Below are 11,229 nucleotides of genomic sequence, written 5' to 3' on the forward strand. Positions count from 1 at the left end.
GAGCTGACGCATGGTAATGACGTCGTTTATTTTGGGGCGTTTTTTTTAGCGGTTTTCCTTCGATGTAAACTGTCTTTTAACCAGTCAGAGCATTTTTTGCAGAGCCGGGATCACGCCTGAGTTGTTGTCGGTGATGCCAGTTGTACGAGCTAGCATGTAGTGAGTCTGTAGCTTTTTTGTATTTGCAATATGAAGAATGGAAGTAGACGATGTTACCATCAGAGAGCAGAATTTCCACAGCCAAGTTCGAGAGTACATCGTAAGTAACGCAGGGCTAGTCAAGGCTAGCTGGCTAACAACGTCCTCTACTGCACAGTAACGTTAACGGTGGCTAGCGTTAGCATCAGCTGTCAGTTTGACTCGGCAGAATTTATTAAGCTTGGTACTTAATGTTGTGGTGCACCCAAAAATGTGATATTTAATTTACGATCGGGTTACTGGACAGATCTTGTTTAAATTAAAAACAACGAGTGAACGTGCTCATTAAAGTTAGCTAACGTTATCGCTAGCTACCATTAACTGGTTACAGTAGTTTGACTTCACTAACGTGTTGTTTAGGGACATTCGAACAGATTTGTAATAAATATACCTGCGGTTCACAAGGAAGATCTTTAACTGGGACATGAACAAAATGTCCCAGATCTCACTGATGTAGTGTCCCTGAATTGGAGAGATGAAACATTTATTTTGTATGCTTCTATATTATTCTTAAATTCAGTCATGGTTTTTAATGATAATGGTTTCGTTGGGTTAAATAGACATTCTCTATTGAAGTCTGGTACAGACCTAATTTATGAACGCATCGTCCCATGAAGAATAATTACATTTTAGGACCTCATGTGAAGCAGGATTTCAATTTTAAAGTCAAAGATATGTTTGTGCACATTGCTGTTTGGGTGTGATACCATTAACATAATTAGAAGACTTCATCTGGTTGGATGATTATTAAACACTTGAGTTTTGCTTATCAGTCTTGGGACAGGACACCCAGTTCTTTCTGTGTAGTATGCACAGTATAGTGTATGCAAGAAGTTATGCTCTTGTCTGACAAATGGTTCCCCACTGCACCTATACTTTTCGTGTCATATAAGTCCTTGTTGGCTGGCCACCTGTAAAAGCATGACACAGTAAACATAATTAACTAACTGATTATTCCTCTGCAATAAACCACATTGATTTTTAGAGTGTCTTGTTGTCTAGCCGTAATTTCTTAAGCTAGAAAGCTCAAGAGAGGGGAAACTTTGTATGGACCTGGTCTCGTTGATTATTCATGACAGACACGTTTGAAATATAGAAACTATCAAATGTCTCACTTGCAGGCAAGCTAAACATCTCAGATTTAGCTTTCCCATTTTATACTAAGTCTCTCTTCTTCACCTGGCTCTCAGTATCCCATATCAGTATTCTTCACATAAGATCCCTTCTGCATGATGTTTTAATGTCACTGTCATTTAACCTATGGTGAGTCATCTTATGGATTGATTTCTACTGGCACCAGTGGATTGATTTTTTTTTTTTTATTGTGGAGCTTGCTTATTTTGTAGTCAAGGCTATCCTGCTTTAAGTTTAAACTACGTAAACATGACTCGGTGGCAAGATGGTGCACTCTTGTTAGACCTTAAGTGTGGGAAACTGTGTCTCTCACAGAGGACCATACTGTAAAACAATTATCAAAGAATGCCATGCCTATGTTGACACAGAAAATCAGGTTACTGTGAGTAATCATGTTAATGCAGGTTAGCGTTTGGACAATTTACACGTGGTCTCGTCAGAAATTACATTTTCCCCTGCCACCTGCAAAAAAAGGCTTTAACACCATTATCAGCCTTACACATACTGTGTTGAGCAATTTGTAACGTTTTTATTGTCCTTGACATTGCAATTAGGAGACAGTCGAACGTGTACTTCAAACATGCAGATCTTCCAACATCACTTTAGTCCTCACACCCACTGTCTTTTTTAGTGCTCATGCTCACACTTAATAAACCTTTAATAAATTCAGCTGGGGATTTTTACAACCAAGTATTTAGGTGTCTATCCAGCTCTTTTTTCCCCCTAAACTGCAAAAGGAACCCACCTTTCTTGTTTACACTGCTGAAATGACTGCTGAAAGTGGGTAATGAGAGCACTACAGTGCATGACACCCTGATCAATACATGCTTGCAGGAATATTCAAGTGACTAGACCTGAAGAGATCCCTGTAATTAGGTGTCCGTCACCTTGAGCTTGAGTTCATGTATCATTAAGGTGTGAAATTCTGTTGCTAAGTTGGTTGGGGATGCATTCAAACTGCTTACAAGAAGTCTGACTTGTTATTACATGCGCCTTTTCTGTTGCGTAGTGTATAACTGAGACTTTTTGATGGAAAACGGTAATATCTCGACTAGTGGCATTGACTGGTGTGCTTCAAATTTGCTGTTATCTTTCTCCAGACTTGTTGTGTCTTTTTGTCTGTGCTAGTCTATCAGCTCTGTGCACCTGCTCGTGTGTTAGTCTGGGTTTTTTCCTTTGTGGATAAAGGCTTTGCTTGAACCAATGTCATCACAGAGTTTGTAGTTTGGAAATTAATATCTCTTTCATTTGGAAGTGATAAGAAAAACAGTTTTTGCTACAGCTGTTATATAATATTATATACCTCCCAGATTGACTTGGGAGCATTGGAATTTTTTAAATGCTAGTTTCTCTGTCTGAAATGTGCATGGTGTGCCCGGTGTCTGGCTGAGTCATCTCATAATCCCAGCTTGGCCATGATGAGTTGTGCAATGTTGACAGGGTGCAAAGTGCTGAAGTGGGAGCTTCTAACATTAGTTACGTCCCGGTCACTGTCACAGTAGAAGGGGAGAATGTGGAATGTGATCTTTCTGTAAGACCGTCCAGCTTGCTTTGAGCGTGGTGTTACCTAATAAATTCCCTGCATTAGTTTATCATTATTTCTGGAACACTTCGCTTGTAGCAATGGCCTAATTAGTGTCATCAGATTTTGGAAAACAGTGATGCTATTTTTATTCATTTCTTTATTTGATTTACACTAAAAATAAATGGATAATGTTTAACTGCACTGCTGCTGGCTAGTTACTGATTTGTGTCAAAAATAAGAGGAAATATTCCCTGTTTTGCACATTATAACTAATCTATACCACTCATAGTTATTTTTGGACAGCAAACATCTATATACAAATACTAAGAGACAAGGTATTCTATTCCACCACACTAGGTCATGGAGGAAATGGATGCTCAGGTTGGCAAGTGCGTGCACTCTGGACTGGCTAGTCAAATGCTTCGGTGATCTACTTTCCATAGTTGACAATATACATTGCTTGAAAATACTTGTTGTGCCGTTTATTTAGTAGGAAATGCATTATAGATACTGCTTTTACACTCAAATACCATGTATGAATAAAATTTGAATCTGCCTGCTACCATTCAGACTGTTAGTCATGGGAAAATGCTGAGGCATTGGTGTGCTCGCATGACCCGGATCCACGGTTTTAGTTCTAGTTAGTTTATCACATGAAACCATTACATCACGTTTGTCTAGTATAAATTTGTGTAAGTGATTGTGGGTGAAACTGAAGTCTTGCAGACATATAATGTGACAACATTTCACATGTATACTGTAACAAATATCTTTGCTATAATAAACAATTTATAGGACTTGTAAAATGATTCCACAGGCACAGCCTCTCAAGGCACTAGTCTAGTCTAGTCTATGGGGCATTAAAGGAAGTGAAGAACAGGTGTAGTGTACTGTTGATAACTGCTTGCTGATGCGCTGATTCATCTTCAGTCATAATAAATCCCGTACTAAGATTCTTATGTTGTCCTTTCAGATTTGTTTCCTCCTGTTTGCAGTCCTCTACATTGTGTCCTACTGCATCATAACCAGATACAAGAGGAAGAGTGGTAAGTGTTCTTGTAGAATATGATCTCCTACTCCATGGGACAACAGGAATCCACATGTGCCTCAGTGAGAGCGTCACACATCTTAAAGCATCACTTTAATTGCTTGCACAGCAGAATGTGTCTATGGTCTAACCATTTTCACAGCTACAGCCTCTGTTTATGCTTTGTTTGTGCACAGACAGCCCTTCATTGTGTTTAGAGTGAAAGGAAATCAATGCCAAGAAGGCGTTTAGGTGTACAGTATGTGTGAGAGACCACACCCACGATTGGACAGTAATCTGCCAGTGAGCTCTGTATCAGTGAAAGCTGTGACAGTCCCCAAATTCCTTTTAGGGCTGTGGCAAACAGAATACAATTGTTACATTACAGCAATAATAGCATAACTGACATAACCTGTCCTCCGTAAATACAAGACTCAAGGGAAGTGAGACATTTTGTGAGATTTCTTCTGAAATGTCTTTCACAGCTTCTGATCTTTTAAACCAAGTTATAAAGGAGGAAACAGAAAAGAAAAACAAGAAGGCCCAGGTGGGCACTGTGAACTGTATCCCATTTTCCCAGGACAAATATAGTATGTGCAGGTCATCTGGGCTTCCCTCGTCTCATTTTGAAAGTAGACCACATTGCACCACAAATTCCTTCTGGAGTTTTATACAGCAGAAATCTAGGCTGCTCTTCTTCTAAGACCTAGGTGCTTTGGTTCGTTTTTTTTTATTTTTCTTTTTTAGAATTTTTTGTGAAAAATATGAAAGATTCTTTAAGGACTCAGTCACTTAATATAACTGTCAAATTAGCATTACATTGTTTTTATATAAGATAAGATAGGCATGTCTCAAATCTTAACCTGCTTTGCTTCTGCATTCGCACCACCACTCTCACAATAATGATTGTTGATATTGGCTGATATGGGTGGGAAAATTTGTCTACTACAAACACATAAGTATGTTTCTAATAAAAATTCAGTTGTTTTCTTCAAATTTCTTTCTAAAGTATGAAGTGATGTATAAAAATGTGAATCTGATATGGATCATTAGCGCACTCAGTGCCCCACCTTGTGACTGAAGTGGTTTGGTTTCCTTTCCAGATGACCATGAGGATGAAGATGCTGTTGTCAACAGAATATCGTGAGTGAAGATGATTTCAGAGCATTCTTTTTTTTTTTTTTTATAGGACATTGTAATTTAGAAAGTTTGACAAACACTGTTGAGTTATTAGCTTTTCAGACCAAAAAGTAAAGTAACTAGTACTTTACTTTTTGTCCTAAGCAGAAACTAGTGAACTAAGTTTGTTTTATTCAAGTGATCTGGTTCCAGTTTATCAATAGTGAGGCTTTCTGCTTTTCTGTGTTTAATATTGTAGTGAAATAACGAACTTTGGTTTTTCACTGTTGGTTGGATGTTAGGAAATTGTGACAGGCAGTTTTCTTATATTGTATAGACCAAACAAGTCATCGATTTTAATTTAAAAAAAGAGTCGTCATTAGTTACAGCCCTATTACGAAAAAATAATTACATAAATTGTAAAAGTGTTGCATTAACTCACTGACTACCACTAATTCTCTCAATGTGTTACTTAAATTAGGACAGTGGTGGCAAGTATCACATATATCTCAGTCTAGAGTCACAGTCAAGGATGCTTGTTGTAGCCACATTGCGTCCTGCCTTTTGAGTCCAGCTGAGGTAAATGGTACTTAGGGCGCTGCAAAATAATGGAAAGCATTTCAGATTAATGAGTTTCTTTAGTGATATGCGGAAGTGGTGTCTTTGTGCCGCCCCACTGAGGACGACTGAGCAGATGGTCACTCCCTTGGGCCCAATCTGGAAACCCACTGCCTAGGAAACCCCACAAATTGCATCCTGCAGAAACACAGCCAGTCAGAGTCTTTTGTTCCAGGAGTCGGGCACGGGTGGATAAAGTGAGGAGCGGAAAGATGACTGAAAGAACAGACTGACAATGAGCCGACTGGCAGTTAAATCCAGTGCTCTTTAAGTGGTCACTAAATAAGTTAATTCCTCACTTGCTTTTGCTTATTAATTCCTGTCACACTGTAAACCCAGTGACTCTTTTATAATATATAATCCAAAATTAATCCTCCAGTAACCAAGTAACCAAGCTTGTAACATATAATCGGATTTGAAAGAGAAAAATGGTGTTATTACCTTGTTGTGATTCTGCATGTGTTAGTTTTGATCTCGACTAGCCCTAACACGTGTGTGTGTGTGTGTGTGTGTGTGTGTGTGTGTGTGTGTGTGTGTGTGTGTGTGTGTGTGTGTGTGTGTGTCTCTCTCTCTCTTTGTCTCTTTGTGTATGTGTGTTTGATTCCATTTGCAGATTATACTTGTGCACCTTCACCCTGGCAGTGTCGGGTGGTGCCGTCTTCCTACTGCCTTTCTCAATCATTAGTAATGAGATCCTCCTCTCCTTCCCCAAAAACTATTACATTCAGTGGCTCAATGGCTCCCTCATCCACGGTCAGTAGATCACACAGTTCATGTGTCTTTTCAGTTTGATGAACTAATTTTTTTCTCCCTTTCTTGCTCCTTATAATATAGTGTTTTTGCTTTTCAAGGGAAGTAAATGTCCTCTAACATATGTGGAATGACATTCATTGGTATCATAATTAACTCTTTACATTAATGTCAGAATCAATAGATGTGTTGATGTATTAAATAGGAATTCGTGTCCAAAGATTTCAGGGAACATTTGGAAAGCTAACCCTAACCCTTCTCAGGTTGTTTTTCCATCCTATTAATTTAGAAATTAACATGTCAGCTCCTAATACAGTATGATTTTTTTGGGGGGTCTTTTAACTACTAAACTGAATCAAGAGTTTGAACACCGAAGTCAGTAATGATTTCTTTAAATCCAATTTCAGTTTGTGTTGTAATACTGTAATAAAACATATAATATTAGAGTTACTTCAAAAAAGGATTGATGCATTAATACTGCTTCAAGCTTTAGGTTTTACTTTAAAGATACCACTGAAACTGGATTAAAAGAATAGATTAATGGATCTGGGTGTGTCTCTGTTGTTGTCACTGTTGCTCATAATCAGGCTTTGGAAAGAGTGGCTGTGTATTGATTATTGAATTTAGACAGAAGCTTTATGATGGTGGAAATTTATATTGTGCCATGGTATATATCATCATTTTGCCCAAACCTACAGCTGTATACAAGGGAAATCTCCTCTTCTGGTTTATATTTGTATAAAACGGAGATGGGAATTGATAAGATTCATCAATACCAATGACATTGTCAATTCTGCTTATCAGTCCGATTCTTAATCGATTCCCTCAATGATTCCTGATCAGTTTTCTGTGTGGAAAAAAAATGAGTGCATGAGTCTATAGATTATGGCTGCAGCTTAATTATTAATTTTATCAGCTGCGTCAGGCCCATTCAAACAGGCTCCCCCAGATTTCCATCTAAAAATATTCATTTGTTTCATTTAGCACACACACACATATGAATGCATGATGACGCGTAGTGATGAAATAATGTGGTTTCTTAATCATGCAAAAACGTGTAGAATCTTGTAGGATGAGTGCAAGTTGTGATTAAGGCAAATGATGCATAAAACCAAATAAATAAGAAAAATAATTTGACTTCATCTCTGATACATAATGAATCACCAGTCACAGCTTCTGGGAGAGGGAAGAAACCATTTTATGTTTCCCTCATTAAAACCACAAACCATTATTTTAAAAGTCAATCTTTTTCATTTGCAGTAGCAACACAGATCATGTGATTTCTTTTGTGTCACTGTCAGCCTCCAGTCAGTGTCAGCTATGTTGTTAAGGCTGTTGGGTGTTTGAACATCCACCAGGGGGCATTGGAGTCCATGACATTGCCAGAGAGACACTTGTGCTGGCACCTCGCCTCACAACTACTGTACAATAATATTCAAGGGAAAGCTCTCAGAGTCTGGGAAAATGTATTTGTGGAACCTGAGCCTTAAAAAAAAAAGGTCACATTTTCAAATGAAAAATAAAGCCGCCCATTGATTGACAATATATGGTTTGTGTATACGACTGTATGCGCACACACTAATATGTTTGGTCTCTGCAGGTCTGTGGAACCTGGTGTCACTGTTCTCCAACCTTTGCCTCTTCGTCCTGATGCCCTTTGCTTATTTCTTCCTGGAGTCTGAGGGATTCGCAGGATCGAAAAAGGTACATCGCCTGAAGCGTTAGTATTTATGTGTATCATTTTTAGTTTGGTTCATTTTCTTTGTGTGTTAGTCAAGGTTAACAGCTGTCATCAAACGAGCATTAGAAATTGAAAATGAATCAGACGCTTTAAAACTGAGTTGGAGATGCAAAATTTAAAAACTAAGGACTGAAAAAATATAAAACGATGAAAAGGAAAACGTAGAACCCTGTTTCTTTTTTTTTTTTTCCCGCTGAAATATTTCTATGCTTTGCTGTTCATGCAAAAGCTTCCCTGTCGACAGGCGAAGCAGCAGCAGCAGCAGGTGCCTAGTCCTTGTCCTCTCCCTGACTCAAGCCACTGACCGTAACTGCCACCGCAGAAACCTCATTAACCATGAAAGTCTGAATCTGGTCTTCGCCTAGCGCCACATCCTGACAAACCCTTCCAATAAGGCCATAGGCTGCAAACGCTTCAACACTGCTGCATCGGCCCCACTGATTTAAAGCCTGATTCCTTGTCACCCCCTCCCCAGCCCCCTAAAATAAAACTTCAAAAGGACAGGCTAATAATCGAGTTGTAAGGCTCAGCGAACTTCCTCGTTTAATTGATTACCCCCCAAAAAAAGAGGCTGGGGGCTCGTGTTCCAAAAGTCCATAAAGTCGCAGCAACATGACAGCACAATAGAGCCTCGCAAAATGGAGGGGGAAAGATTTACTTTTAATACACCTCTATCCTGTGTCACAGTTTGAAACCTCTCTGGTTTATGTCCCTCCTGGCAAAAGCACATAAAAATTAGTCTGTACTGTAGTGTATAGCCAGTCCTTTTCTTCCTCAGCCCCACTAATTTGTTTCGGTTGGATTTCTTCAACAGAGGGCAGGCCCTGATGTGTAGGGCCTCTTTCACGTTTCTCCTTTTTGTTCTTTTTCATTTTAGTGAGACTGTTTCTTGCTACTGCTCTTCCATAAATTTGCTTAGAGGAAGCACTGTTCAATGTTGAGCTTCACGTCCAGGTATATATTGTGTGTGTGTGTGCGTGCATGTGTGTGTGTGCGTGCTAAGAAAGGGGTGGAGGTGACACTCCTGTTGCACCTAAACAAAAAAACTAAAAAAAAAAACCCGAGCTGCCCGCAGAGTCAATCATGCGGCCGACAGCAAGGAGAATATAAAACACAGATCTGAGATTTTATAATGTGATATTATCCCTTTCCCCAATAACAGCATTAGACCACAATGTCATAAGGTTTTATGTGGCATTATAACCTCCTGGGCTAATGTTATGGCACTACGAGGTCCCTTTGACTGCGGAAATGAAGTGAATGATGAATTTCACTTCTAACGTTGTAAGTCAGCCTTTTCATGTGGCTGTGTTTACTTTTGACGATGTACTAAAAGACGCCACCAGGATAAAGATGGAAATGTGGATGTTTTTTTTGGGGGGCTTTTTCCCCCTAATGTTAACTGTTCAGCTCTTCAGAGGATCTGTCACCTGAATGATTAATAGTTTAACAAATTGTCCAAATTGTGGATGAATCAGAGTGACTTAGGGTCTTGATGTCAGATGTTATGATCTAGCTTTATTTGCTGCTGTAAAATGTCTCCCATTTTACTGCTGTGTTCTGAAATCTTTGCAGAAGAGCTGCATCACAGGCCACTAAAGGTCTTGCCTTGTGCAGTTTAGGTTTTCAGGTTGTGATCATGTTTAAGAAACCTCTGTGCTGTGGCACATTTCTGCCTTTGCATAATTGCATAATTAGCAGTATTCTAAATGAAGTGCTTCTTGTTGTTGCACTGCTCTGGAAGCACTGGGATGGACAAAAATGTGTCCGCTTTTCGAGGCTTTATATGTCCCACTATAACGTTTTTGTCACTTATCTGTTATGTTGTCTCCACACCACCAGTAGATGGCATTATATTGATGAGAGCCATCTGTGCTGTCCTTATTGAGATGATCAGCATGTCCTGACAAACACTGTGAAGACATAAACACAAACCTTTGCTCAGACTTCCATTTATATCAAGGCGCTTAAATCGGCTTAATAATTACACATGACAGGAATGATATCTCGAAGCTATATTTACTCAAAAACAATTAGATCAAGGTAAAAAACTTTTGACTGACAACTTCCTGGTCTATTTCAAGTGTAGTCTAAGTTACTTTCTTGACACTGATGCTCTGATGTTTATTATGTCTAGCTAAATCATTGGTAAATTAGTGTGATGAAAAGTATGCAACATTTCCAATAAGTTCATGTGAAGAAACCATCGAAATTGTGGAAAGTGTGCTTTGCTGTGAATAGTCTTTTGGTCTTACCCACAGTATTGAAATGTGTTTGATCCTGAAACGAGTTGGAACGAGTCTGACCCCCTGACTGACCTAGCAAAGGGCCAACAGGTTTCATCTGGTAGTTAAAGAAACTCCTCATCAATCTCATCCTAAGCCCTAACCCGCCGATGATGAGAAGTGTGTTTATTGTGGAGGGAGAGGAGGGGAAGGGGGGGGGGTTAGAGAGAGAGAGAGAAAATGTCTCGCCAAGCAAACCCGCGTGGTGTTACTAAGATACTCCTCTTTGTTGGAGCTCCACAATGGGGGCCTGGATATTTATTTCAAATCTCCTGCACATGCAGACATTTTTCCCAGGCCTTCTTTCGGGCAGGGCCAGCCGGAGAATATAAAGTGGTGTTTACATACCTTCCTTTAAGGTCACAATGTCTCCCTAAAGCTGCCTGTTACAATGTTCGTTACCATGGCAACATATTAGTTCGAGCTGGGAATTTAAAAAAGAACAAGCGAGTTGCTCAGGATTTTTTCCCCTCTCGTGACTCAGTTTTTGTAAACTAAGCAATAAGTTCTGAAACTTAACTGATTCTGTACCAGAGTTTTAGTTGTTTTTGCTGATTTTTAAAGCAAAACGTCTTCTGTCCTGCGTGTGGACTGAGTTACTCGAACGCTTTAAGAAGGGCAGAGCATTGTGTTGACAGGCTACTAGGTGTACTAGGTGCTAACATTTCTCTAATCAGAACATGCTGTCGTCACTGTAGGATTGCAAATAAAACTGGGAACCGGCATGGCTACAGAATGGCTTTTTTCAAAGAGTTTTAATGCATATCGCAATATTACTGAAGTACCACTTTCACGACAATGTTTTCTTTTTCTTGCCAACTCGCCCCCCCCC

General features: G+C 39.3%; 1 protein-coding gene across 1 annotated transcript in view; it reads left to right on the plus strand.

Moving 5' to 3' along the window:
- The first annotated feature begins 46 nt into the window (after nucleotides 1-46).
- lmbr1 (limb development membrane protein 1) overlaps nucleotides 47-11,229 on the plus strand; it is a 34,303-nt gene continuing 23,120 nt past the window's right edge. The window contains exons 1-5 of the mRNA XM_023420080.2: nucleotides 47-259; nucleotides 3,831-3,903; nucleotides 4,988-5,027; nucleotides 6,235-6,374; nucleotides 7,972-8,075. Of these exons, the coding sequence (XP_023275848.1) occupies nucleotides 197-259; nucleotides 3,831-3,903; nucleotides 4,988-5,027; nucleotides 6,235-6,374; nucleotides 7,972-8,075 (420 nt within the window). The 5' untranslated portion in view covers nucleotides 47-196. The remainder of the gene's footprint in view (nucleotides 260-3,830; nucleotides 3,904-4,987; nucleotides 5,028-6,234; nucleotides 6,375-7,971; nucleotides 8,076-11,229) is intronic.

This window comes from Seriola lalandi, unplaced genomic scaffold, assembly GCF_002814215.2.
Source record: "Seriola lalandi dorsalis isolate HSWRI2012SDOR001 ecotype SW California unplaced genomic scaffold, Sedor1 jcf7180002054616, whole genome shotgun sequence".
NCBI lineage: Eukaryota > Metazoa > Chordata > Actinopteri > Carangiformes > Carangidae > Seriola > Seriola lalandi.